At 51.6% G+C, this 27254-nt stretch overlaps 12 protein-coding genes across 12 annotated transcripts; 5 read left to right on the forward strand and 7 right to left on the reverse strand.

Annotated features, from left to right (window-relative positions):
• Positions 1 to 78: 78 nt before the first annotated feature.
• On the reverse strand, positions 79 to 3541 carry VTN49DRAFT_7725 (uncharacterized protein; the record flags this gene model as incomplete). Its single annotated transcript, XM_069416026.1, has 2 exons — positions 79 to 3222; positions 3272 to 3541. 2 exons carry the CDS (start codon positions 3539 to 3541, stop codon positions 79 to 81), a joined length of 3414 nt encoding a protein of 1137 aa, XP_069272086.1.
• Positions 3542 to 5317: 1776 nt separating this feature from the next.
• On the reverse strand, positions 5318 to 7504 carry VTN49DRAFT_7726 (uncharacterized protein; the record flags this gene model as incomplete). The annotated part of the gene is made up of 1 exon (XM_069416027.1): positions 5318 to 7504. One exon carries the CDS (start codon positions 7502 to 7504, stop codon positions 5318 to 5320), a length of 2187 nt encoding a protein of 728 aa, XP_069272087.1.
• A 2318-nt stretch (positions 7505 to 9822) lies between these two features.
• Positions 9823 to 11327, reverse strand: VTN49DRAFT_7727 (uncharacterized protein; the record flags this gene model as incomplete). The annotated part of the gene is made up of 2 exons (XM_069416028.1): positions 9823 to 10269; positions 11166 to 11327. 2 exons carry the CDS (start codon positions 11325 to 11327, stop codon positions 9823 to 9825), a joined length of 609 nt encoding a protein of 202 aa, XP_069272088.1.
• A 414-nt stretch (positions 11328 to 11741) lies between these two features.
• On the reverse strand, positions 11742 to 12905 carry VTN49DRAFT_7728 (uncharacterized protein; the record flags this gene model as incomplete). The annotated part of the gene is made up of 2 exons (XM_069416029.1): positions 11742 to 12825; positions 12880 to 12905. 2 exons carry the CDS (start codon positions 12903 to 12905, stop codon positions 11742 to 11744), a joined length of 1110 nt encoding a protein of 369 aa, XP_069272089.1.
• Positions 12906 to 13267: 362 nt separating this feature from the next.
• On the forward strand, positions 13268 to 14826 carry VTN49DRAFT_7729 (uncharacterized protein; the record flags this gene model as incomplete). Its single annotated transcript, XM_069416030.1, has 4 exons — positions 13268 to 13369; positions 13422 to 13682; positions 13740 to 14654; positions 14713 to 14826. The coding sequence occupies 4 exons, from the start codon at positions 13268 to 13270 to the stop codon at positions 14824 to 14826; spliced, it is 1392 nt and encodes a 463-aa protein (XP_069272090.1).
• A 147-nt stretch (positions 14827 to 14973) lies between these two features.
• Positions 14974 to 15690, reverse strand: VTN49DRAFT_7730 (uncharacterized protein; the record flags this gene model as incomplete). Its single annotated transcript, XM_069416032.1, has 1 exon — positions 14974 to 15690. The coding sequence occupies one exon, from the start codon at positions 15688 to 15690 to the stop codon at positions 14974 to 14976; it is 717 nt and encodes a 238-aa protein (XP_069272091.1).
• A 261-nt stretch (positions 15691 to 15951) lies between these two features.
• On the forward strand, positions 15952 to 18655 carry VTN49DRAFT_7731 (uncharacterized protein; the record flags this gene model as incomplete). The annotated part of the gene is made up of 3 exons (XM_069416033.1): positions 15952 to 15991; positions 16054 to 16211; positions 16277 to 18655. 3 exons carry the CDS (start codon positions 15952 to 15954, stop codon positions 18653 to 18655), a joined length of 2577 nt encoding a protein of 858 aa, XP_069272092.1.
• A 525-nt stretch (positions 18656 to 19180) lies between these two features.
• On the reverse strand, positions 19181 to 20697 carry VTN49DRAFT_7732 (uncharacterized protein; the record flags this gene model as incomplete). The annotated part of the gene is made up of 2 exons (XM_069416034.1): positions 19181 to 19944; positions 20010 to 20697. The coding sequence occupies 2 exons, from the start codon at positions 20695 to 20697 to the stop codon at positions 19181 to 19183; spliced, it is 1452 nt and encodes a 483-aa protein (XP_069272093.1).
• Positions 20698 to 21111: 414 nt separating this feature from the next.
• On the forward strand, positions 21112 to 21591 carry VTN49DRAFT_7733 (uncharacterized protein; the record flags this gene model as incomplete). The annotated part of the gene is made up of 1 exon (XM_069416035.1): positions 21112 to 21591. One exon carries the CDS (start codon positions 21112 to 21114, stop codon positions 21589 to 21591), a length of 480 nt encoding a protein of 159 aa, XP_069272094.1.
• Positions 21592 to 21637: 46 nt separating this feature from the next.
• Positions 21638 to 22709, forward strand: VTN49DRAFT_7734 (uncharacterized protein; the record flags this gene model as incomplete). Its single annotated transcript, XM_069416036.1, has 3 exons — positions 21638 to 21653; positions 21709 to 21942; positions 21997 to 22709. The coding sequence occupies 3 exons, from the start codon at positions 21638 to 21640 to the stop codon at positions 22707 to 22709; spliced, it is 963 nt and encodes a 320-aa protein (XP_069272095.1).
• Positions 22710 to 23058: 349 nt separating this feature from the next.
• VTN49DRAFT_7735 (uncharacterized protein) lies at positions 23059 to 23871 on the reverse strand (the record flags this gene model as incomplete). The annotated part of the gene is made up of 4 exons (XM_069416037.1): positions 23059 to 23189; positions 23258 to 23306; positions 23366 to 23688; positions 23781 to 23871. The coding sequence occupies 4 exons, from the start codon at positions 23869 to 23871 to the stop codon at positions 23059 to 23061; spliced, it is 594 nt and encodes a 197-aa protein (XP_069272096.1).
• A 1131-nt stretch (positions 23872 to 25002) lies between these two features.
• Positions 25003 to 26561, forward strand: VTN49DRAFT_7736 (uncharacterized protein; the record flags this gene model as incomplete). Its single annotated transcript, XM_069416038.1, has 5 exons — positions 25003 to 25060; positions 25170 to 25378; positions 25441 to 25603; positions 25659 to 26481; positions 26534 to 26561. The coding sequence occupies 5 exons, from the start codon at positions 25003 to 25005 to the stop codon at positions 26559 to 26561; spliced, it is 1281 nt and encodes a 426-aa protein (XP_069272097.1).
• Positions 26562 to 27254: the final 693 nt, after the last annotated feature.

The following is a 27254-nucleotide window of genomic DNA, read 5'->3' on the forward strand; positions in this document are numbered from 1 at the left end:
ACGGGAGCACAGACAGCAGACAATGAGATATGCATATCTATCTATTGGACTATCCAATCAGTCTTGAATGGGAATAATTCACAGACCATTGTGAGCACCGTTTTCCAAAAGCAACTGTACAATCTCTTGAAGACCTAAACGAGAAGCAGCCTGGAAAGCATTGCCGTAAATCCCACCTTGGGCATTGATATCGGCACCTCTGTTCAGCAACAATTGCACTACCTCCTTGTGCCCCATGGCAGAAGCAGCCTGGAGAGCGGTGCCATAATGGCCAGCTTGGAGGTTGACATTGGCGCCTCGCGCTAACAGAAGCTGCACAATCTCCTTGTCACCCTGGTAAGAAGCAGCCTGGAGAGCGGTGCCAAAATCTCCGCCGAGTGCATTGACATCGGCACCTTTCTCTAGCAATAGCCGCACCACCTCCTTGCGGCCGTATTGGGAGGCGGCCTGGAGAGCGGTACCATATAGACCGCCTGGTGCATTGGCATCCGCTCCTTTCTCCAACAGCAGCTGGGCCACCTCCTTGTGGCCGGTAGCAGAAGCAGCCTGGAGAGGAGTGACAGCTCCATAATCACCGCCTTGTGCGTTGACATCAGCTCCTCTCTCCAACAGAAGCTCTACCACCTCCTTGCGGCCGTGATCAGATGCAGCCGTGAGAGCGGTTCCATAAGTACCGCCTTGTGCATTGATATTCGCTCCTTTCTCTAGCAACAGCTGAACCACCTCCTTGTTGCCCTGAAGAGAAGCGGTCTGCAGAGCCGTGCCATGATAACCGCCTTGCGCGTTGACATCCGCTCCTCTCTCCAGAAGCAGCAACAACACCTCCTTGTGACCCCTATCAGAAGCGGCTTGTAGGGCTGTACCATAAAAACCACCTTGTGCATTGACATCCGCTCCTCTCTCCAAAAGCAACATCAACACCTCCTTGTCACCTATGTCGGAAGCTGCTTGGATAGCAGTGCCATAAAACCCGCCTTGTGCATTGACATTGGCTCCTCTCTCCAACAGTTGCTGTACCACATCCCTGCGACCTCTAGCAGAAGCAGCTTGGAGTGCAGTGCCATAATGACCAGCTTGGGCATTTATATCTGCACCTCTCTCCAACAGCAGCAAAACCACCTCCTTTTCGCCCCGGAGAGAAGCAACCTGGAGAGCGTTACCATACTTTCCTCCACGTGTATTTACATCGACGCCCTCCTCCAATAGTAACTCAACAATGCGCTGGAGACCACCTGACGATGCATAGTATAGTGGAGCCGCCATTGGCCCAAAAGATCGCGGATTTGAAACAAAGGGATTATCGGGGTCAAAGAGATCACCCCAAATGTTGTAGGCCAGTCGCTCCTGGAGAAAGAAGCTCATAATTCTTCTCTGCACATCGTCCTCTCCTTGGGCGAGCTTGGCATGGTCCATCCAGTACTCGGAGGAGTACTGTGCAAACGGGAATTCGGCCTTGACTTTCCAAATTTGTTTCTGCTCTTTCAGCAAGGACAGGTAGTCCAAGCAGGTCAGCGTCATTTTTCCATGTGCCTTCGACAAGTTCAACCGGCCCTGCCACCTGCCCTTCGGTTCTGGATGGATCAGAAACTCCCTAGCGGTCTGGTGAATAAGAAACAACTTCGACTCGTGGACGGTTATGAGGAGGCCACATAAATTCTTCACCGCGCTTTTAAAGCTGCCGCGTGGCCAGATATCTGACTTTAGGGCGGCATGGGAGTCATATTGTTCCTTTTGCAGGGCTAAAGTCAGGGCCTCGTTAGCTTCATCAAGGGTCAAAGGTCGTGCGGCAGCTAGAACGATCTGAAGCAGAATCTCGGTCTGGCGCTTGTCCCTGCTTCTGTCCAGAATTTTTTCGTATGCTGTTGATATCTCCGCGGGCAGGTCATTAAGGAGTGCTTCGACGTCCGACCGTTTGCCATATTCACTCGGGCTCTGCTGGATGATATCGAATGTAAGGTGAAGCCAGAGATAAGTGCGGTGCTCCATGCCCTTTAGTCGGTCCGCGATTTTCCTGCGGTCCTCCTCGTCGAAATTGTACGCAATTTCGTCCAGTTTCACATCGATGACGAGGTTAATCTCATTTCGGATCTGGGCAACCTTGTCGTCGCCATCAAAACGAACGTAACCGATTGTGTTAGAGAATCTTCGGAATGATGCCTCCAGATCATCGTAGGGGCGACTAGTGATCAAGAACTTGAGCCTCGGCGGCGGATTAGAAGTCCGAGGGTGCTGACAATAAATCTCTTGCAGCTTGTTGAGAAGTTGCTGCCTACTATCCGGATGACATTCATCGAGGGCATCGAGGACGCAAATGACCTCTTCAGCGTCTGGCGAGTTGACACAATTCATGAGAACACGCCAGAGTTCAGAGAAGCTCTGTGCCAGACTCTTGCCGAACATCTTGTGGCTGGGCAGCGCATGCTCAATTAGTCTACCAGTAGCATCGTGTCTGAAAAGTTGGTGAAGTATTGCGCTCAAAGCATTCGTCGCGTACATGCGGTGCTCATCTCCGTCCTTGAAAAAGAAATAGCAGACTGCAGATGTCGTAACATTCGTAGACAAGCGATGCTCGTCAATCAATGCCCGTGACAGCACAGATTTCCCACTGCCGGGGCCGGCAGACACCCAAAGGAGACCGAAATCGCTGTCTCGCCATTTCCGAAACCTCTCGTCCTCGAAGAACCATTCGCAAGTGCCCTGAACTCTCGGAGGATTATAGTCTTTGTGGCTTTCATAATCGGAAGCGAGATCTTGGAGGAGCTCTCTCTCCTTTTGGCTGTCGTGGAGTTTCTGGGTAGTCCTTCTTTCTTCCTCCAGAATCATCCTAATCTTGTCGAGAATGGTCCGTGACTCTTGTATATTTTGCAGTTCGATATTCTTGGCGTTTTGAATTTCCTGTACTTGGAGCGGAGAGATGTATCTTCTGCATTGTTCACTAAAATCCTGGATTTCTGCTGATTTCTCCTCCCAATTGTTCCAGCCAAGGACCTTTTCCCATGCACGGGAAAGCTGTGCCCTTGAGAGGTGGCATATCACACGAGCTTGATACTCGAGTATATGCGAATAGAGCTTGGAAATTGGTTCGATGAGGTCCTGATAACCTGCTAGACGTGAGGGACTGAGATACGTCTTTTCTACAATCTGCCATTCCAATTGGACATCACAAAGCGAATTAAACCCTTTCAACATCGACTCATCGATGTACGCAGCACCTGCAAGTAACTTCGAACAGTCAGCCCAATAACGAACGAGGCGGCCAAAGCCGACATACCAGGAAGAAAAGGGAAGCACCGGACCATGCCAACATGGCGTACGGTTGAGTTGCAAGGATCGGCTTGACAGCATTGTCAACCCAGAAGACGAATTTTGCCAGACGTTCGATTTGACGCCGGATATGCACCTGCTTTCCCAGAAGCTGGACTCGCCATTGCTTGTCCTCACGACGTTTCACAAGTCCCTCCGCAATTGGCTCGATTGATCTTAGCGTCGAAGGGTCTATGCCCTCCTGTGACGAGCTAAGATGTGTCTTGAAGTCTTTCATTAGTTCAGGTTCTCGGTTCTTGAAGATCTCAAAAGCTTTTGCCCATAGATAATCGCTCAACTGAGATGTGAATCTTCGCGAATTGGCGTCTGGTAAGGGCCTAACAGAGTGAGAGGTACATGAAGTCGGCAAAGCAATCGCTATTTCTCCCGAAACTCTTGGAGAGATGATTTCATTCGGAGAGTCTCGAGACGACCGAGCAGGAGACTGCTGGACTGCAACCGAGGTTTCACCGTTCGTTGATACGGAAGTCTTTTTCCTTCTGAGTCGCAATTTGCGAAAGAAATGCATATTCGGTCCAACTATGCTTTTTCAATTGTCTGCCAAAGCCGAAGATCGGAACACTCTGCTTAAATCACAGTGCCTCTATAGAAATAATGCTTCAAGGAAACACCGCAACTGTGAAAAAGATTCAAGTTGTGAGATCAAGGGGCGTATTCAACAGCCCCGGAATTTATTACTAGTCCTCCGTGGCACATCTCAGCCTTGTACGCCGCATCCTCCTGGATTGTAACAGGTTGGTAGGGGTACAGCGAATGTGGTTGCTTCAGCAAGCGCCGCGGGTAGTCGCAGCGACGCCTGTTCTGGCAATGCCCGCGGTTGGACATTTGGGTTAATATCCTGCAAAGCGCGGCGACGCATTTTTGGAAAGCTCTTGATCTATGGCAAAAGGCAAGATAGCTACGGCTGAAGCGAGGCGGGCGTCAATTAGGAATGAGTGTGGAAAGTTGGAAGTGGAAGAGAGCCAACGAACATGTTTTGCATTTGGCAACGAATCAACGATGAAGAGCAGACCGACAAAGCGCCATGAAAAGCGATACCAATACCAGAACGGTTAGCTCTCCACGTGATCTCAGGAGGTTTAAGAGGGACAGAAAAATGCAGCATTGGTCGAAGAGGTCTAAAGCCTGTCTTGCAATCCATCTCGACAACAAGGGCTTGCGCAGGTGGCCAGCCGTGTTTTCTAACAGGCCGGGCACGACTGCTCGTAGTTACCCATGCGCGTGCCCTAATTAGCCCTAGAATGCAAACTTATCGAGCTAAGGCTAGGAAAACTTATTGAACGTTTCTTGATAGTCGACAATATCTCATGGAGAGAATCCCAACTCATGTTTGATTATTAGAAACAACTAATGTGTTTAAAAACATCGACAGAGAAGCAAAACACCTATGTACCACTCATACACATTACACAAACAAGTACTCAACACAAGGGGTATTCCGTGCAGACAACGCCAAATCATGCCCTGAAACCTCCTTCTAACACCAGACATGGTCAAGGAAGACCGCCCATCTTAGAGACAAAATATATGCAGAAGAAATATGCAAACAAGAACAGAAGCTGGGGTATCTTGACAAGGGTATAAAAGTGTACAGAAGAATAGAGGCTGGAGCAGACTGGTCCTGGGATGATGCACTCATACACGGACTCTAACACGGCATGAAAGTCAAGACCAGAAAGAAAGGAAAGAAAGGAAGGACTACAGACAAGGAAAGGAAACAAGTGAGTGACTGCGGTCAGTTCTTTTTTTTTTTTTTTTTTTTTTTTTTTTTGGTTTCTTATTGTCAGGATGCTCTGCCGTGAAGAACGTAGGCGCATCATGGACCGCAGGCCAGGCTCAAACCGTTTCCATGGAAGAAAAGGTAAAATAGATGTGACGATGTTGCAATGCGACCGGCGCCGGGCGACCTCATGTGAACAGAACCGTGCGCGCCCCGATGCCAAATAGTCTGACAGGAAAACGTAACGCGCACGATCAGGGTTTTCAATAGAAATCAGTACCGGCGGCGCCTCTCTTCTCCTTCCTCTTCTTCGGCGCCCGGTTCTTCTTCCGTGGTGTCCATTGCATTGACATGGTTCACAAGTCCCTCGCGTGACTTGGCACGAAGGTGTGCCGCCCGGACAAGCGTTGGCCGACGAGCGAGTCCCTCATGGTGCCACGTCTCTGCGGCCTCCTTGTCATCATCACCGAGCGACGAGCTATCATCGTTGTCAACGCCACGAGAGTTGGTAGTCGTGCTACTCGCCCGCCTCTCATGTGCGTACGACTCGTCGGCATCATCAAATTCCTTTCCGAGCCTGATGATGCTCCTGGCGTGCCCGTTGTCCAAGTCCTCCTCTTCTGGCGCCTCGTCATACTTGTCCAGTTGGCGTCGATTCAAGCCTGGCTGACTGCTGGCTTGCTGCGAGATCTGCCGGAGAAACCTACCTGACATCCATGAGCCCTCCGAGTCAATGGACGCCAGGGACTGGGACAGCATGGCGCTATCCGGACGTGTCGCACGACTTCCTGCGTCCCAGGACAATGGTCGGCTCGATGCTTCTCGAGACATCCCTTCATAGGGATCAAGCCCAGGCGGAACGGGGGAGTTCATCCGCGAGTCTGGAGGAGAAAGAGGCTCATCGCCAAAATGCTCGGTGAACTTTGATTTCGGGCGATGGATCGTGCCGCCAGTCCGGTGGAAGCTCCTTCCAGGAATCGGAATGGCAGCTGTGGGTGCGGGCGGTACAGGACTGACTCTCGAAAATGATTCCATGGATGTGTTTGTCATTTTTTCCGAGTTGAATTCACCGGCTGGCGACTTCTTCCGGGCGCTCGGACGTCGGAAGAATGACCTCAGGATCCCCGAAGTTCGGCTGCCATTACTTGCTACAGACGCCCGCTTCTCGTCTAGAACGATAGAGCTCCGGGGATCGGTTTGCGTTTGCTGAACGGTGCCCATGTCTGTACTGGAGGGGCCGGATGATACCTGATCACGTGATAATACTGGATCCTGCTGCTGACCGACTTTGCCATTGCGGATCGAGCGATCGTCGATGTTGCCAATGACGTGCGCATGGGCAGAAATTTCAGAGAGGCGATGGCTGCGCAGTTCACTTTCTGCCGACGGCCCGCGCAGCCATGAGCCCGAATGAGCCTGTTCATTGACGCTGACTTCCGACGATCCAATTTGTGGGTTCGCAGAATGCTGCAACGCGGATGTAGCTGGCGATGGCGTCCTGTCTCTTCCGCGGCGTTCGTCCATCGGATCCTCCGGGGTAAGAGCTCCTTTTGCTCCGCGCCATCCGGACTGTTGCTGTTGTTCTTGCCGTCGGCGCCGCTTTTCCTTCTTTTTCTCCTTGCGACGCTGGTGTCGTTCCATGATAGCTCGCAAACCCGAGGCATCCAAATCATCAGCCAGATCGGCAATCCGCTCATTGCTGTGAAAATCGTCCTCGTCATACGGACTTGCCGAATCTTTGTGAATAGGATATGGCGAGCCCGCAAAACTGGACGGTGTGCCAGATCTTGAGACTTCCGCGCACTTCAGGGTTGGACGGGGGGCGAGAAGAGCCAGCCCGTTGACCTTGTACGCGTATGAATCGGACGCATCGGAAATGGATGATCGCGCGGATGGCTGAAGCGGCAGACTGTGGTTTGACGGGTGATGTTGCGCAAGGCGACTAGGCGATGGTCGAACGTCCGATGGGAGATAGCCCAGCAATCCCGAGCGCGAGAAGTTGGACGGAACAGACGAGCTCAACGCTTTGATCTGCTGTTCTCTCGAAATATCCCGACTTGATTTCCGACTCAATGCTCGCTGCAAAGCGCCTTTCCTCCGATTGCTCGGCCGTTTCTTGAGCATTGGGATCGGACGACTCGTGGCGAAACTCCCCTCTGCGACAACATTCGATACCGATGTGTGATTCCCGAAATTGTACGCGAACGGCATCGTGGATGCCGGATCCGCATGATTCATCGATACCGGCGAGGATCGATCATAGTTGCTCTGCTGCGAAGGGCCGCGATTATTCCGCTTTTCTCGCTTCGAGCGTTTTCTCGAAGGTTTCCGTGTGACGGCGGCGATGGGGTTCAACATTCGGCCGGGATCGGACTCTGGAAGGGAGGATTTCCTGCCATCTGCAGCTTTCATTTGACTTCTGGAGCGCTTGCCCCTGCGATTAAATGGCCATATCGTCATCTCGAACGTGTTGCTAGCCTTGGCGGGCAGCGATGGCTGCTTGCCGAAACTCAGTGGAGATCCAACTGAAACCCCCTAGTGTTCAGACGGTTCGGCTAAGATGGGAGATCGGGCCAGTTACAGGGGACCTGTCGCTGATAGCTGAAGAAGAGAACATGGAAGGCAACAGAAGGCATAGATGCGATAGGAAAATTGACTGCAGAGAACTGTCAGACACGCAAGGATATGGTTTTCGATGGGAAAGGAAAATGTGTGAGTGTGCGCGTTCAAGAACACAACAGAGGGCGACGGGAGACCAGGAGAGCAGCCCTGGATGAAAGGTAGCGATTCTATTTTCGGTAAGCTCTGGGTCGAAAGAGGAGCCTGCATGCCAAGAAATTTCCGTCTGATTAGGGCTAGCCTCCGTGATCAAGTTAGGTTAGGTTACGATTAACCTATCACGAGACTTGCTGCCCAAGGCCAAAAACTACTTGTATTTTTCTTGCTGTACGCGTGCGTAATCCCGTACCTAGCCGGTCGTCGTCATTTGGCCATGGGGAAGTATTCGTCAGTCTTCCGTTAGAAATTCTACGACATTATATGAAGTTCACTACCAGGCAAATTGTTCTCTGGCCAATCGGTGAGACTTTGGTGTTGGCAAAGTGGCTCTTTGCGACATGCTTTGCAAGAGGATGCGAGAATATGGAGCTCTGCAGCAAGAAAGAGAAGATTCGCGAGCCAGTACTATATTTCATTCATTCCCGAAGCATGCCTTTCTGTCCCAGAAAGAACAAGAAGACCCGTCTCGGAGTTTCGGACAGGTCAACTCAGACGTCGAATTGAAGTTGTGAGTAAAAAATTGAACAGGCCTGGGCAGTTCGATCCACGAATAAGCTTCGGAAAACAAATGGTTTGAACGTTATCCGGGTCCGTTATGGGTCTGCATTCTGCAGGTTCTATACCTCTCTACTACCTATATAAAGATTCTACGACAGTTGTCAACCACGTCAGGATCTACCGATCATTTTGATTGCTCCAAGTTTCCATGCCCCTTCGAATTTCCAACAAGGGGGATATTGATAAAGCGTCCATGCAAGAGCCGTTCGTAATTGCTCGCTCGAAATGCCGTGGATATCCTTCTTTTTTTACCCGAGGCCCATGTTAGTTTGATTATGAGATTGAGCCAGAGTCCACACCCTGGTCTGGACTCCCAGGACGGTCCAGGATGGCCGACTTGCGGCAAATCTGATTAGATGGTATGCCCGACAATCCTATTAATTAGCGCTCCTCCTGCTGTCAAGCCACGTCCGGAACCCCCTTCAAACCGGGATCCTGCGTCTTCTGACTCCATTACAAGCCACAGCCAAGCGCAGTGCCGGCTTCTTGTTCCTGTGACCCTCACTGTTGGTGGGGGAAGATCAGAGATTTCGAGCCTTGGAGAAATGCTTCAGTCTACATCGTGCCTTTGCTTAGTAACGAGGATTGCTGGTAGATTGGCGTTAACTAAGCCGCAGCCGGGCACCCGGGCAACCATGAATCGGCATCGGTAAAGATGTCATTGGGCGAAAAAAGCATACTCCAGAATGCCATCCCAACGACCCCCGTCTGTAGCATCTCAGGCTTTGAACGACCCCAAATGCAGAGGCAGAGCACGGATGCTCACCTTTCATCTGAACATCCAGCCAATGCGCACGGGCTGCGCAAAGGTGCAGTTGATACTCCAATCATGTCGACCAGAATCCAGGATCATCTGCAAATCGCGTCTCCGTCTGACCGACCAAATCCAGGTCATCCTAGTCACTGCATTGAGTTTGACAGGCACAGGAGATACAAGTCTTGAATGGCAAACCCATGTGTTGCCGATCTCACAAGCTCACGAGGAAGATTATCCACGCGAGGGCGTTCGAATTCTCAGGTATTGTACCACTAGGAGCATACATCTTGACTGCCAGGCTACTATTTTTGATTCCTTAAGGTAACACACGGGCGTCTATCATGACTTTCATCTGATTGATAGTACTATGCATTCAACCTGTAAAACAAACGAAGACGTAACATGCAACCTCATGGAAACTGTTGATCTTGATGAGAGAAATAGCAAGGGTAACGCTCTAAGCAAAATCAAGTTTATATGCTATAGAGAACCATGCAGATTTCCACCGCCACAAACGAAAAAAAAAAAATAACATTGGCCATCTTGATGCAGCGCACAGCCTCAACGGTGCATGTTGGACCCAAAAACCAATATGATGGAATTGATCATTCATATAGATGCCCGCCAGCCGAGACGACAGAGAAGACGAAATGAAAAAAGCGTATGGAGACAAGGAGTAGGAGTGTCATTGATTTGTCAATGACTTCTTCCTCAACCGTCTAGGCTCCCTCCTCTCCAACGCTCGGTAATACTTGGTCTGACTGCTATTGCGGCTTAACAGCCTCCGAAACGACCATGAAGTGTACATAGAATCTGCCGGTTGGCCCTGAGCGTAGCTTCGTTGGTCCAGAAACGACGATCCTTGCCGATACTCGTTGGACTCGACCAGCAGGAGACTGGTTGACCGATGGCCGACGGTGGTCGAGGTTCGGACGGACTGCTTTTCTTCAAAGTCCATTGTTTTCCCTGGAATCTTGCACGTAGGTTCCTTCTCCCGCCAAGAAGAAGATTCGAGTCCCTTCAGTTTGGGCTCAAACGGTTCCGAATCTAGGGATTTGGGCCAGGGGTTTTTGTCAAGATGGCAGAGATGTGTGGTGCCAACGAAGCAGCAGGATACTTCTCCCGGTGAAGACTAGCGGTGGGCTTTTTTGGCTCCTCTTCTCAGTTTCTTGGGTAGAAGGTAGTAGTGGTAAAAGGTAGTAAATGATATTGACTTCGTTTTGCTGCTTGCGTTTGTTCTTTGTGTCCACCCTAGTTGTATATAGCAAAAACAACGTTAATCCCTGCGAAGATCCTGATTCTCGGTTGTTCAAACTCGTGTTTGAAGGAGAGTTTGGCTGAGAGTGACAAAACCACCAGCTGACCTTCAAAGCGGCTGTCGCCGGCTACTCTCACTGCGGGGTAGGAGGGAGAGTTTTTTTCCTTTCACGAGATCCAGGCACGAGGCTCCTCGGTTCACCGCCAATTCTATACCGATCAATCATTTCGTCGAATTCCGTCTTCGTTCACAAAGTCTAACTCCGCTATGGACCATTCAGCGAGTCCCGAAAACTCTTTTGACAGCGCATCTGTCCCATCAGGCAGTCGGTCAGGCACTGATTTCCGGATATTTTCCGTCTTGTAACTTTCCGGGGATACCGTATCACTCGCACCGATAGATACGGATTACTATTAACAGTTAGACCGAGATAATATACTAATCATATCTGGTTAGTGTACTAATCGCGCTAACTATACATGGTAAGGTACAGAGAGGAACAACGCAGATCCGATCCGACATCGACTTTGCGGGGACGGAATTTTGGAATATCGTGTGCCGATTTCCTCTTGGGATGGACGGTAGTATTTAATCCATACAGACTGTAAATTTTCTTTGATCGTAAGGATAAAGACGAGACAGATGTGCCATAGGCGTGATACAAAGGGTCCAAGCAAAAATGAGCGTCTGGCTCTTCGTTCTCCTCGGCTACGTGCTCCTCTACGCCTTTGCGATCGAGCCGAACAATGATAGTCTTTGGTTGGCCGAACCTTCCCCGCGGCAATGGCTGCAATTGCAAGGAAATACCTACGACTGGCGACCACTACCGCTTCCGGTGACGAGCGATTCGATTTCCATGGGCGGGCAATGGCGATGACCTCGATGGATGACGTCGGCGAGCGGATCTCACGCCGCGATGAACTCATGGACATGTGCTGCGGAGCACAGTTATATTGATACCCTCAATCGATTACGATGTTACGATTACGATGGACGGAATCAAGCATTCTTTGACGAGTTATGATTATTGATGGCTGATACGACTGATGTTTCGTTTCATGGTTGAGGAGTATTTAGCGGGATTTCGAAACTTGGCGCGACGTTTCGATTTGTTTTGATGTTTCATGATCATTAAGGCCCTTGTTTGCCCGTGGCGGCTGGCTCTAGACTCCCAACGAAGGATGGCAACATCCAACGAGATAGTCCCGTGTCGGCTCCTCCATTTGGACCACGGAACATTGACGGGGACGCAGATCGACTTTCGGCCCCAGTGGATCGATTGGTGTTTTGGATGCTTGGCAGATGTCCTTTTCCAATGTACATAGATAGAATCTCTGCCAGACATTTCAAAACCAGATCTTGATAAGCTCCTCACTGACAGCACTCGGCGTGAGAACGCCGCTCTCAGTAATCAAAGCCGAGATCAAATGCGGTGGCGTAAAATCGACTGCATCACGTCGCGGTGGAACTGCCTTCTCTGCAGGAGCTCCATTAAGAAGTTCCGTCATATGCTCTTCCTTTCGTTCTCGACTAGGTTCTGTTGTTCCAGACGCCTCCTTAGCTTGTGCTTTAGCTTCGGCTTTTCTCCTTTCTTCCGCTTCAACATCTTCTTGTGTTTTGAATTCGATAACTCGCTGCTCGATTGGCAGATCATACTGCCCCAGCGGATATAGTCGCACAAACTTGTGGCTCTCAGCAACGACGTAAAACGGCTTTCCCATAGCCTTGGCGAGCAGCGCGATTTGGTAGGTTCCCATTCTCGACACAATCCCACCGTTCTCTACAACCCCTTCGGCGCCGACAATCACCATATCGACTTTGCCGAGGGAGTAAGCAACGGCAGACTCGGGAATGGTCGCAACCGGGACGCCTCTTGCCCGCAACGCGCGGACCGTTTCCAGACCCTCGGGTTCCACCGTCAAATTGTCTGCATCATTAATGCCATAGAGGACGTAAATCACCCGGAACCGCACGGCTGATGACCCACTGTTATCTTCTGCAGCCTTCTGTAGCAGAGCTGAGACAACTCGGGAACCGCCATTGGTCAGCACTGTGCTTCCATCGCGTACAAAAGCTCGTCCAAATGCTGCTATGCGCTGCCTGCTTTCTTTGGCGCGCTTAATGAACAATCGTCCGTTCGAAAGAAGGTGCGCGCGAATCGCATTGAAATCACCCGCGGGTCCCAGTTGCCCCGGCCTTTGCAGCGTTGAAATCAGATATCTTTGAAAGAGGTCTGTTCCTGCAGAGAGGGCAATCGGGTTCGGAATGGCTTTCTTTAAGATCGCTGTATGCTTCTCTAATAGGTCGAGCGTTTCCGATATTGTCGAAGAGGGTGAATGTGTTAATAGTAGAACGAGGGCCTCGATGGCCGCGATTGGCATTGTGAGGTCCGGATCTGATCGGAGAAGGTCATTGTAGGTCGCCACGATACTGGAGTGTTCCATTAGCCCAAGCTATTATATTTCTGCGTATCGTAGCACTGACTCAAAGGAAGACTCGGCCGGCGCCATGGTGAATGGTGGCCGCCGCGGTGACCCGACAAATAAAATTTGAAATCAGATCACCGGAAACAATATAGACCCCTTGAACACAAGTGCAGGGTAGACTGCTCAGCAGGATTATCCAGCTCACCTAGAATTTCAGACTTGGAAATCATCAAAAACCCGAATATCTCACACTGGCACGCACAGTCTGTTTGCATCGATTGCATCCACCCCGCTACATTACATAAGCAACCTCACTCCGCACTAATCCTGTTTTGGAATAGTCCATCATCTCCCGTTGGCGGAGCGCCGAAGGTAAACAGAAGGCAAAAGCATCTTGCGCGCGATCGCGATCACGATCAAGCAGGAATATCGTCATATTGGTCATCATGGCCTACAATCGCATGAGCCAGCAGTTCCACCATGGAAACCAGCAGCAGAATCGCAACCGCAAAAAAGTCGAAGATGACAGTGATGCGTTGATGCGCCTGGTGAGTTATTTCGATCTCTGCGACCGCCGAACATAACTGACTGGAGGTTCAGCCCGACAAGGAGATTGCAGGATGCATCAACGACATTGGAATAGCGTTTACACCGGCCGATTTAGTGAAGCCGAACCCCCAGCAAATTCAAATGGTGTTGGAATGGTTCGCGGAGCTGCTCATGAACACCACGCGCGAAACGGTCGATCCGGCAATGCGCGCCGCTGCAGCAGATATTTGTGGAGATTATCCAGACATTGTGCCGCCAGACACGCGAAATCTGATGGGTTTCTTTGTTAGTTTGCGGAGGCTGATGCTCGAGGTATGACTTTCGCCATATGTCCCTTTGGTTGACTGCATCATTGACGAGTCTGAGCAGTGTGGAGTGCACGACTTTACCTTCTCTGATCTGACGCGGCCGACACATGATCGACTGGTCAAGATCTTCTCCTATCTGATCAATTTTGTCCGTTTCCGTGAATCTCAAACTGGAGTGATCGACGAGCACTTTAACAAAACGGAGCAAACGAAAGCACGCATTGAGACTCTTTATATCGAAAATCAGGAACTCGAGCGGCGACTAGAGGAAATGAGACGACAGCAGAAGGCGATGGAAGGTCAAGTCAAGGAAAAAGTTCAGAGAAACGATGCCCTGAAGCAACGGCTTCTGGAGTTACGACGCAACCAGGAGAGAATTGCCGAGACTCTGGACCGGGTGAAGAGTGACAAGGCGAAGCGACAGGCAACATTGGAGGAGAAAATGGAGCGAGCAGTGCGCACGAGACAGGAGATCGAAAAGTTGCGACCATATGTTCAACAAAGTTACGCGAGTTTACAGGCTTCGTTGACCGATTTGTCCGAAAACTTGATGCGTGAGAAGGCGCAAGTCGACTCCTTGGAGAGAAGGCTGCGAGCCCTACAAACGTCAACGGACACATTTACGCTGGTGGCCAACGAGGTCCAAGCTTGCGTCAAGGTGTTGGAAGATATTGCTACAGAGCTGCAAAAGGAAGAGGAGGAAGAGGCCCGTGCCGCAAGAAACAAAGATGCCATCTCAGAACGCGGGAATAATGTCCGCGAAGTTGAACAAACGGAAAAACTACTGCAACGACAGTTGGCTCGCTGGAACGAGCGGATAGAGGCCCTGAGGAAGAGCAGCCAGAAGAAGCAGGAGGAAGCGCAGGCTCGGATGGAGGAGCTGCGCCAAATTCACCGACAACTGCAGGAAGAACGGGCTGAGAAGCAGAAGGAGATGGAGGTGCGAAGGATACGGATCGAGCAGACCGAGAAGAAGGTCAGTTGTTTCCCACTCCATTACGTTGCTATTGGAGAGATCGCTGACAAGTTGCTAGATGGCGGATCTAAAAGAAAATATCGAAAACGAAATCCAGCGGGCTCATGACGAGTACCTCAAGATGGAGTCGCACATCAAGCTGTATATCACAGAGATGGAGAAGTGTCTATAATTTGTCGGGTTCATTTCCACTGGCTGCTGGCGTTGTGGTGGTAGGCTTTATATACCCATGGACTGTTCATATAGGGAATTGGTTACGGGTAATGGATACAATCTGCCTGTGAACATACAAGGATGGCTTCATTACCGTATGTTTCAATCAAATGGCCGTGGAGGCTGCTTCCTCTGGTTCGCTTTCAACGAGGTGCAACCACCTTTGGATAATTCGTCTGATTGGGATTTCCTGGTTGCTTTGCTGTGTGCTTCTGTAACCGGAACGAGCTGCGATGCTGAGCAGCGGCACCTGCACATTCCACGGTAGCCGAGGACGTTCAGCATCGAGCGAGCCGTCGGCGACATCTGTACTTTCGTACAGCAAGAAATCCGAGTTTGCTCGATCAGCAACTTCGACCATCATGGCAATAGTGCGAGATAGTCCCTGCGCAGAGAATTCCGCCGTGGGTTGATGCAGAGCAATAGCATCGAGGACTACCAACAAGCACCGCTTCTCGTCTTGCACCGGCACCGCATGCCTGCTGTTGTAAGCTAAAAGATATGCACGTAGATGGTCGACGGTCGGACAGAACGCGAGCTTAATATCTCGAGCCCGCGCGAGGACAGCGATCGAGGTATCCAGCAGGGATGAGACACTGGGATCTAGGGTTGCCTCCCCTTCCTCCTGCTCTGCGTATGCCCCTGCCGCGTGGCGATTATGTTCAGTAGATCGAGAAATACTGCTCGCCGATATTAATCGCTGAAGAAATTGAGCGCGCGTGGAGCATACGATCACGGTGGTGCCGCGAGCATTGTTGTTGTCACGGAGGAGCGAATCGATCAACGCGGAGACGGGGCCACCGGACGCACGTGCGTCGATCATGAAGCTTGGTATTTGACTGCTGGGACAACGAGGAGCCTTGGAGTCGGCGATCCTCTGTCCCGTTGCATGGTTTTTCTGGCAAATCACCGAGCGTTGAATGCGGCCGATCGGATTAGTTGGATGGTGGTGAAATGAAGAGCCGAATATCAGAATCAGTGGAGCACGGACAAACTGGCGGCACCTGCACCCCGCGATAACCTTTCAAGGTCCTCTTACAACACCGCAACTAAGCGTCGGGGGAGAATTTAAGGCACTGTCAACATGGAGACAATATCGAGGATCTCGTCTATGCTCGAAGCAGGTTTGTGTTGTTTCCATAACCCGCGCACACAAACAGGGACCTCTAGCTGACATACCTTGCAGCTCGCGGGCTCACCATCGAAGCTGCACAGTCGGCAAGCAGTGCTAGAGGCTTCAAATCGAATGGATCCGCGCGCAATGTCTCCTCGACGCAGATCAAGAAGCTGCTCGACAGTCGGAACGACCGCGATGTGTTGGACGGGCTCCGTAAAGTCATCTCGGTACGGACTTATACAACCGCTTTCTGATTCTCGACGGGCTGACTGACATATGTGACGGAATTTAGTTGATGTACTCGTCCGAGTCATGTCTACAGTACTTCTCCGCCGTTGTCAAGAATGCCGCGAGTCCCAACATCGAGATTAAGAAGCTAGTCTATATTTACCTCCTTCACCACGCCGAGGCCGAACCGGACCTGGCCCTGATGTCCATCAACGCGATCCAAAAGTCCCTGACGGACGCAAACCCGCAGGTCCGTGTCATGGCCCTGCGCACAATGTCCGGAATTCGAGTTCCGGTAATTAGCCAGATCGTGTCGTTGGCGATCAAGCGTGGGATCGGGGATCTGAGTCCACATGTACGCAAGACGGCGGCGCTGGCGATCCCAAAGTGCTATCGGCTGGACCCGAACACGCTTCCGCAATTAACAGAGTATATCTCGGCTTTGCTGGGCGACAGCCAGTACTTTGTGGTTGGTCCGGCAGTGACAGCTTTTCTTGAGGTGTGCCCGGACCGGCTGGATCTGATCCACAAGCACTACCGTAGCCTAGTGAAAAAGCTGGTGGATATGGACGAGTGGAGTCAACTGTCGACTTTGCGCTTATTGACCACGTATGCTAGGAAGTGCTTCCCCCGGAAAACCCGCAGGCTCAACAAGAACGAAACAAAAGGCTTCTACGAGGAGGATGCGCCGGACAAGCAAAACGATACTGTTGGGCAGGAAACGGGAGAAGAGGTGGTCGTGCTAGATCCCGATCTCGAACTCTTCCTACGCGCCTGCAAGTCTCTTCTCCAGAGTCGGACGGCAGCGGTAATCGTCAGTGTCGTTCGTGCCTACTTGTATCTGGGAACGCCGGAATATCTCGAGAGTGCAATTGGGCCGCTGGTGGCTCTCGTTAGGTCGCCTCAAGATATTCAGTATGTGGCGCTCTACAATATCGTCGCAGTCGCTTTGAAAGTCCCAAGATTTTTCGTGAAATACGTGTCTCATTTTCTCATCCACGCCGTGGATCCTCCTCACATCTGGAAGTTGAAGCTAGAGATTCTCACAATACTGTTTCCATACTTGGGGATGCACTACAAAGGCGTCATTCTGAGCGAGCTGGAGCACTTCTCACAGAGCAACGACACCGAGCTGGTGCGGGAAAGCGTCCGCGCAATTGGGAGATGCGCACAGAGCGACCCGCGGACATCGAATCACTGTCTGCGACTGCTGCTGAGTCAACTTTCCAGCATCGACGAGCATCTTGTGTCTGAATCTCTCACCGTTATCCGGCACCTTATCCAACAAGATCCTGCGTCGCACAAGCAGACCGTGGTGCAACTAGCCAAACACCTGGATTCAACAGCCAGCGCCGAGGCGAGGGCCTCAATTATCTGGCTCGTCGGCGAGTATGCCACCACAGACGCGGATAACAATATCGCAGCCGATGTGTTGCGAATATTGGTTAAGAACTTCGCATATGAACCAGAGGTTGTCAAGCAACAGATTGTCCTGCTCGGAGCAAAGGTGTATCTCCAACATCTTCTGGAGAACCCACCACCGCAACCGGAGCAAGCACAATCATCGTCTTTTTCAGAGAAGACTGAACCCGTGCAGAGCGATGAAGCCAAAGCCTGGGCGGAGAGTGGTGAAGGAGACAATAGCGCGGAAAAGGCGCACTCAAGTAGTGAGTCCCGGCAACCCTCGCCGCCGGCCAAGGAGGATCGCATCACCCTTCTCTGGCGATACATCCTTCTTCTGACGCGCTACGACACATCATACGACCTCCGCGACCGCGGGCGGTTGTACAAGGCACTTCTCGCCAACCCTTCCACAACGCAACTCGCCAGTCTCCTCCTTCTTGCTCCGAAGCCAGTTCCCCACGCGGCAAGTCCATCCGAGACGCGTAAGGATCTGCTGATCGGGACCTCAACACTCGTCGTGGGACCCGATGCAGGGCCACACGGGTTGAGCGGATACGAGCCCTTGCCGGATTGGGTCCCGGCGGGCCAGGAACCGGATAGGAGTCTACGGGATGTTGCGGTAGCGGAGCCCGCCGCTGCCGTACCCACTGTCTCGGGAGCCGCAGCGGGCTTTGGTCAAACGACCGCCGGCGAACGCCTTGATCGAGCTCTGCAGGAACATGAGAGCAGTCTTGCTGCCGCAAAGGCGCGAAGTATGGCGGCAGCAGGAGCAGCCGCAAGTGGGACCGCGCAGCGACCTCAGAGACAGAAATCGTTGAATGAGTGGCTTGACGAAGAGGATGAAGAGGAAGAATCTTCGGAAGAAGAAGAAGAGGAAGAAACCGATTCGGAAGAGGGATCCGAAGAGACGGATGATGAAGAAGATGAAGACGAGGACGAGGAGGACGATGAAGAGGAGGAAGAAGAGGAGGAAGAAGAGGATGAATCATCCGATGAAGGCGACGAAGATGAGAAACGGGGACTGATCTCTGCACGATGATGTGATATGAATCTGATTCATAGACTGGCGAACTTTTCTTTTTATCGCATAGTCGTACATAGAGTCTAGAAGAGTATGGAGTACATTGGAAGGACAAATACACATCACATGAGATAATTGCATGCATACAAGGGTAAATAACTTCAGTGGAATAGAATCATCCATTACGCCCGGTCCAGATCGAATGCAAGGTGTATCCAGAATCAAACCCTGGTTATATGATGGTAGCCGTGTGCCTCAATCCTTATCCACCCTCAACGCCTCGTCTTCCGCCGTGTCCGCTCATCCATCAAGGAAAGAAAAAAAAAAAAAAAAATCAATCCAACATCGAGAAACACATGATCGCCGCGGTTCACCACCGTCGACTACGAAAGAAAAATCATCAGCCTCAGCGGGATCCATGAGTCAAAGAAAAGAATGAATCAAGGAGAATAACGAAGGATGGATCGCAGAGTGGAATTCTCAATACAAAAGAAAAGGAAACAAAGGAAAACAAAACGAAGGACTGAGTGCAGAGTTGGCTCGCTACCTGTAAACCGACGGACTCGTACGGTGCAGAGCCCTCCGAACATGGCTACGTGCCGGTGTCGTCTCCGGTTCCGCGGAGCGGGGTCTCTTGCGACCGCGTTTCGGCGGCTGCTGCGATGGACTCCGGGAGCGGGGGACGCTGCCACGGTCACGATCACGATCACGGGGGTTGCGGTAGTGATCTCCGGGAGGAGGACGGTAGTAGTGATCGCGATGATAGTAATTAACATTATTAGTATCGCTGGGGAATCTGCGGTGGTATGATTGGGGCTTTGACCGGATCATCATTGTATCTGATGAATGCCGGTGGTGTTTTTCATGTTGAGTCTCGGATGATGATGTTGCTGTGGTCTGAGGTTTTTTGTTGTCACGCTTGATCTCGTTCTCCCCTTTGGAGTGCTCCTGTCTCTGGCTGCCGGAAATGGTGGCCTCAATGGGAAACTCCGTTTGCGTGGCCTTCTCGCTCATGACCGGCCTGCGAAGGGCAAGGGCCTTGAGTGTCGCCGTCCGGCGCGCGATGAGTTCTTCCTTGGAGACCGTCTGGCTGTCCGTGGGGATGGAATGGAAAATAGGGTCCTCCTTGAGCTCGAACCAGTGGATGGTTTCCCGGATGGGTAGATGGTATGTGTCCGCGCCATGGGGGTTAATGTACTGCGACATCACGATGCCAGACTGCATGTCCCTCTCAGCCGGCATGTCGATGTCGTCTGTCAATATTGAGGGGAGGGGACGCAGGGTGGGCTGAGAGGGAGGAGCTCGAGCTGCGTCCGATCAGTAATTGAACTTCTCCCTCAGGAAGAAATAAAACAGATATCCGCGTTCTTACTAGTAGTGCTATGACGGTAACCCGGCGACCTGGTGGTAGCTTGTTTAGAGAATGGCAAAGGGTTCTCCATACGAGAATAAGATGGATCATAGGCCTCATTCTCATATTGATACCATGACGGTGCATTGCTGTAATCACGGGACTGGGATTCTGGGTGACTCCGGAATGGTATTGCTTGTTCCTGGATCCACGGGGCATGGCTCTGGGGGAAATATCCGGCATGTTGGCCATAAGCAAAATTTCCTGGCTGGCTTGAAGTGGGCGGTCCATGGTATAATCCTTGGGAGACGGGTATTGGGCCTGGGGAACTGTGAAAGGGCTGTTGTTGGGTAGGATACGATGGGGATCTTGAGAGACTTGAATGTACCGAAGGTGGGGATAACGAATGATTGACACGTTCAGAATGAAATTCTTGAGCCCTCCGGGATTGACTGTAAGGGAGCGGAAATGAAGGTGCACTGTTGACTATCTCCAGGGCATCGGATTGAGACGCAGGCGAGTTCTCAGCACCTGGCAGTCTGGCATCTTCCCGACGGCTAGGCCATGATGGCTGTGTCCCGGGATCTCGGGTTTCTATAGCATGATCAGGAAACGGGCTTTCCGACGTGCCATTCTGGAAATTCAACTGCTGGCCATTGAGGGATGGTGATGATCGACATCCGGCCGAGTGGCTGGTAAGACTTTCCATTTGAAGGCTATCACTTTGTGCGTGTAGGCTCCAAAACCTGAGGCGAAGTCTTCTCTCCAGGCTGACTTCCGTGAGTCCTCAAGAGATGAACGAGTCGCCCGGAATCAAACATGGACGACACGGCAAGAGAGCTGCAAAAGACCAAAACAACCAACAACATGATCCGTGGGCCTAGAGAGAGTCAGGCCCGAATGTGTTCCTCAAAAAAAGTCAAAGAGTGGCGGTCACTGGGTCATTCCACTGTGTGTTGGACATGTAGCAATCATCTCCTGGAGCCCGCCAGGCAGATCCAGATCGTCTTCCCAGCCGATAAAAGTTCAATATAAGTTCAATAGTACAACCTGCCATGCGCCTGGATACTTCTATTTGAGAGTCTTCGACGAGAGGAAACAGGGTGTTACAGCCTGGACACGAATGAAACAAAAGGAACAGGTAATCCCACGCCAGCACTGGCGGCAATCCGCCGTGCCAGAGGCCCCGGCAGCCATTGCGTTGGGAATCCATTCGCATCACGATGGTCTGGTGTTGCAGCCCAACACTGTTGCCCGCGAAATTAGGCATCAATGCCCTAGTCACGTGGACCCAACCTATCAGGGGCACCACAAAAAAAAGAAGGCGGTGAGAGTACGCCAAGTCGAGTCTGGACCGCAACCTGTCCGTGGAGTCACTCCATCGTCTCAACTCGTCGATCTTGCGACAGCTTGCTCGTCCGTTTCAAATCATGGCGATATCTGCAAGTCCTTGACCTTCGTCGTCGGGCTGTTTGCTTCTAAAGTCGCTCGTTTGGACACGATGCAAGCAGTGTTCGATGCTTCCTCTCGGCCTCTGTCTATTGCTCATCCACTCCGCGTCGGACCTGCGCTCTGTCCGTTCTGTTCGCCTTTCCTCCCCTGACTGATTGTGGCTGGTGTTCAAGGAGTCCCGTACTCCTCGCGCTACGATGCCGGGGTTACCAGGTGAGCCGCTTTCGAATCGAAAAAATGACGCGACGCGCCCTGACAAGACCCATAGCTAGTATCGACCTGGACGAATGCATCGAGCGTCTATACAAGAAAGAGTTGCTAGCGGACTCGGTCATCGAGGCAATATGCGCCAAAGCGAAGGAACTGCTCATGAAAGAGAGTAATGTCGTCCACATCGCGGCGCCGGTCACCGTGGTGGGCGACATTCATGGCCAGTTTTTCGACATGATTGAAATCTTCCGGATTGGCGGATTTTGTCCAGACACGAATTACCTGTTTCTTGGTAAGTAATATGGGGATCTATGCGTCGTCGAGAGACTCGCTGACCTTGAACCAGGCGACTATGTCGACCGAGGCTTGTTTAGTGTCGAGACGATCTCGTTGCTTGTTTGTTTGAAACTGCGATACCCCTCTCGGGTGCATCTGATCCGAGGGAACCATGAATCCCGGGGGGTCACGCAGTCTTACGGTTTCTATACCGAGTGCGTGAGGAAGTACGGCAACGCCAATGTCTGGCACTATTTCACGGACATGTTCGACTTCCTCACGCTGAGCGTTGTGATCAATGATCAAATCTTCTGTGTGCACGGCGGCTTGTCACCGTCGATCCATGCCATCGACCAGATCAAGATTATCGACCGGTTCCGAGAAATCCCGCACGAGGGCCCGATGGCCGATCTGGTGTGGTCGGATCCGGATACGGAACACGACGAGTTCTCGCTGTCGCCGCGCGGGGCAGGGTACACGTTCGGAGCACAAGTGGTGCGGAAATTCCTCGAGGTTAACAACATGTCGCACATCCTGCGCGCCCATCAGCTATGCCAGGAGGGGTATCAGATTCTGTACGACGACCGGCTCAGCACGGTGTGGAGTGCCCCTAATTACTGTTACCGTTGCGGCAATCTGGCTAGCGTACTGGAAGTGAGCGACTCCGGAGAGCGATTCTTCAACATTTTCGACGCTGCGCCGGAGAATGATGCGAACCGGGAGCAGGCGGCGCAACAACAGAACAAAGATGGCTCGGGACCCGTTGTGGATTACTTTTTGTGATTTGATGTGATACCCCGTGGCGGTGCGGCCACTTTTACTAGACATGTATTCCTTTGCATATTGCTTACCCCGCCTTGTAGCATTTATCTAGACTGCACCTATGGAATGTCATGATTTGGATGCTGAAGTGTACAATATCCTCAACGTTACTTGCTTAAAACAGTAACAACAGGATATTTGAAAATGCTTTCATTGCAAACTCCAGACGAGTGCAAATTCACTATGGGTGATTACCCCGAGAAAATAAAAGTAGATCCGATGCTATCTGCATGTCACACAATATAGGCAGAGGAAAAGTGAAAATAACTATATAATTTCGGCAATGCCGAAATCAGCCATCATCCTCGGTTTACCAGTCCTTGGCGATCTCAAACGACCATTCAAACTCCAAATGGACTTGGCCGTCATCGTCGATGAATCTCGAGAGCGCATTATAGTGCCCACGAGCGACGAGACCAGAAGGAGCCTCTTCCTCGTGGACTAGAAGGGAATCCGAGTTAGCTCGATGCGCACGTCTTGCAGTGGTTTGAAGAGAAGGTCTGACTTACATTTCTTTTCGTATGTCGGTCGGTCGGTGGTGTTGGGCGCATAGCTTCCCTGTAACAGAGACTCAGTCCTCGATCGAACCATATGTGCGGAGTGGCACTATTACGTACCAGCATTTCTTCGTCCTTGCTGACGCGAATTCCCTTGCGCTTTACCACCTGGACATACTTCAATCCGCTCAGGATTGAGTGCTGGACCTGGAAAACGACTTTGGTGCGGAACTTGGCGCCCTCCTTGATTACGAAGGGTTTCTTCTTGAGCTCCTCCAGCGCATTAGGACCGGTCAGGTCCACAACGATATCTGGACGGCCCGGCGCCTCAATCGCCAGCGACTTGATGATGCAGGTGCGGGGGTCGTTCGGGTCGGCGATGGGATCGCCGGTGGCCAGGCCCAGCGACGCCTTCCACCGGTTCAGGGACTCGTCATTGGCGTCTATAAACGAAGAGGAAGGCCAGTGTTAGCCCGTTTCTCGATCGACGCCACTTGGTTAGGGAGGAAACCGGATATCGAAGGTGTGGCAGTACCTAGTTGCTTGTATTCTTCGATGGTCTTCTTCTGTCCCACCTTGAAGCCCTCAGTCTTGGTCGGGGCGAGTTCGTCTTCGTGATCCGCCATGGTGTAAACAATTTGGGGGTCCTGAGGGGATACTTATCAATTGAGGGGTAGAGGGGTTGGAGGGACTACTTGGAGGGCAACCAAGTGTAGCTGGGGAGCAATGGAGAGAGGATCGATCGAGTGGATATTTAGTAGCTGAAGATCAGCCGAATATACTGGAAGAAGAACGACGAGCTGCGAACCCAACTATCACAAATAACAGCGACAAGCCATGAGACAGTGGGGTAACTCGGACAGGCGGTGGGAGGGGGAGCATCCTGAACCATATTAAGGACGACTATTTAGCGGCTCAATCAATGGTCAACATTAATGCATCAAACCCTCAATATCACGATAAACCTCTCCCGATTGTCGGATCTAAATGTTAGAAGATGGCGAAAGGTACAATGACAGCCAATATCCTCCGACAAAACTTCAAGTACTGATATCAGGCAGCCCTTTAAGTGATTCATAGCCGTCTGGTCTCTATGACGACAGCGATTGGCATCAATTCTTGTCGGAGTCTCTGTGACAGCAGCTACTCCAGGGTCTCTATCAGACCACATTCTTTGATTATTCATTGACCTCTTGAAAGAGACGAATCAAAGACATCACCCTCTGCAGTTTGGGCTCCGCTGGACCTGGAACTCCAGAGGCTGAGAATTGAGATGCTTGGGCTCTACAACCTGAGGCATCCATTGTCTGTATCCGGGCAAGTCCCGTAATTACACGTTGCACGGTTGCAGCTGTTTGTTGGTGCAATTAGAATCGTCATGATACCGTATTTTACCTTTTTCTGAGTTCAATTCAAGCATACCATTGGCCAATGGCTGCATGAGGACCCGCATTGGTGGTTCTGTCCTGTCAGCTGCCCATGGTCCGGCATCTATTTTACAACGTGTCCACTTCGTCTCAACTCGTATTGGTCGCCTTAGGCTCTAACTAGGCTTAGTCAGCCACTAGTCTACGGCGGACGGCAGAGACGCGTCTGCAACGTGGTCGCCCCGGTCGACCTCCAACCCCAAGAAATTCCCCCCAAACTCCGTTCCGTCTCCTTTGTCAATCTCCTTATCTTCGCTCTTCTACACCACTTGTCCTTCATCCACCCCTTCTTGAGATACTTTTGGGCGTCGCCTTGTTATCTGGGTCATCATGCGACACCTTCCAGAGAGGAGGAATCCTCTCCTGGCTCCGACGAGCCCGAATTTCTGTAAGTTTTCATCTCGGCTTGCCGATTCCGCGTCGGCGCGCCGGTGATTATCAATGATTATCGCGTCATCGTCGCAACAGTCACTCACCACCGTCGCCTTGATCACTAGATGAGGAGCTTCTCTCACTACGCCGCCTCGGCAAAACGCATCTGAGTGTCCCAACCAATCAGGTCGGCACCACCAGCGCGACCAAGCCGCAGAATCTGGGCCCGTTTGAGTACGCCCATCTGCGGGCGCCGCTGCCAAAGGATCTCACCGGATCGGAGATTTTCCCTTCATACGCCGCGAAGCAGCATCCAGAGACATACTTCTTGATGGTAAGTCAGTCGGAAATAGATTCCGCGCGGAGAGCCGATGATTGACATGTTTCCGAAACCAGCGACGGTGTAAGGATGGATATGTCAGCGCCACCGGCATGTTCAAGATTGCCTTTCCGTGGGCCAAGTATGAAGAAGAGAAGGCCGAACGCGAGTATCTGAAGTCGAGGGAGGAAACGAGTGATGACGAGACTGCTGGGAACGTCTGGATTTCTCCTTCATTCGGTCAGTACTGACCTGTTCAATGGGGTTGAACGCGTTCATACTGACTAAGCCTCAGCGCTGGAGTTGGCTAAGGAATACAAGATGGTGGATTGGGTCCGTGCGCTTTTGGATCCCAGGGAGATTACCCAAAGCCCGTCGACCACAAAGAAGAATATAACTATTACCCCGCCGCCTCGGTTCGAGCTGCCTCCTCGAGAGGAAGATGACGATGAACAGCCTAGTAATGAGTCCAAAACACTGCAGCCGCCGGCGGACCTGGCTCCCTCCGGCCGCAGCCGTAGCAGAAGGTCGGCATCGCCCGCAAAAACAGCATCTCCCAGGAAGATTGCATCACCCCGGAAATCGCGCCGCGCTGCAAAGGAAGCTTCAGCCGCTGAGGCAACGGCCGCCAGCGCGACTCTGCAGTCCAATCTCGAATCGGCTGCATCTACGGCGGAGGCTGCCGCGAAGGTTAACGGAGAGACTGCCGGCGAGTCGGAAACCACAAAGAAGCGGGCCACTGCCACCACGGAGGATGGCAAAGCTATTGTAACCGTCGAGTCAACGACCAGTGTTAAGAAAGGGGTAGAGACGACAAAGACAAATGTCTCGGTGGATATGCCAGTATCTCTTCCCGAGGCCCCCTCTGCAGAAGATACGAAAGAGATGATTGCACAAGCCAGGAAAATGGTGGAACAGGCATCAGCGAGCCGCGAATCAAAAGAGGAAGCAGGGTCCCCATCACAAAAGAAGCGCAAGTCTGATGAAGTTGAAGAGGATGAGGATGGGGATGCCGCAGATCAGCCAGCCAAGAGGGCGAAGTTGCTGGAGGCCAAGCTGCACAGGGAACGAACGCGCAACCGAGCCCTGTTTGGTGTGACAGCAATTCTGGCATTAGGGTAAGTCGAATGACCCTGCTTGACCTCAAAGCAGACTAACGGACATCGACAGTGCTGCCATCCCCTATTACTTTACTTAGATGGCAATCTTTGATGGAATGCTGTTGTTTTGCCCATGGATTGCAACGCACACCCCGCCCTCTCTAATTTATTCACGCATGTTTTGCTGATGATGGGAAGTGATCTCCTGTGGACGCCTGTTTTGCCCTGTTTGTGTTCTATTGTATCTTCTTTTTCTACCCCTGCACTCCTCTACCTTGTTTTAGTACCCAGGCTGTGATTCCCTATTCGGATACCATATCATAATGCCACTCCCGGATCATCGATCCTCCCCAGTACCCCTTTATCCTCCCGGACCCTTGCCCACACCTTAGGCTTTCCCTGATATACCGCCTGAAATAATCCAAGGGCCCTCTCTCCCTTTGCGACAGAACTGCCGACAGAATGTTAACCATACGATTCACTGTTTGTCCCAATGTCCCGGTTTGTTCCCGTCGTTATGAGCCTCTTGCCGTGATTTTTTGGCGTGGTCTTCGGAGATGGCGTCTGGATATTCGTTTCAGGTGAACTCGGTTTTTTGGGCGGAGTAACTGGAGGCCTCTGTACTATGGATGTCTTGGTCTTACAATTTTGTTGGTGTTGTCCTCATGAAGAATTGTACTCTAGAATCCTTTCCCGTCGCCATTGGGAAACGATTAATTATAAAATGCGCCGTGAGACACGAGCCTGCTCCGAGTCAGCGTTCATATCACGCCTACTTTGGAGGTCTATTA

This window comes from Thermomyces lanuginosus (assembly GCF_041956635.1).
Source record: "Thermomyces lanuginosus strain ATCC 200065 unplaced genomic scaffold VTN49scaffold_7, whole genome shotgun sequence".
Taxonomy (NCBI): Eukaryota; Fungi; Ascomycota; class Eurotiomycetes; order Eurotiales; family Trichocomaceae; genus Thermomyces; species Thermomyces lanuginosus.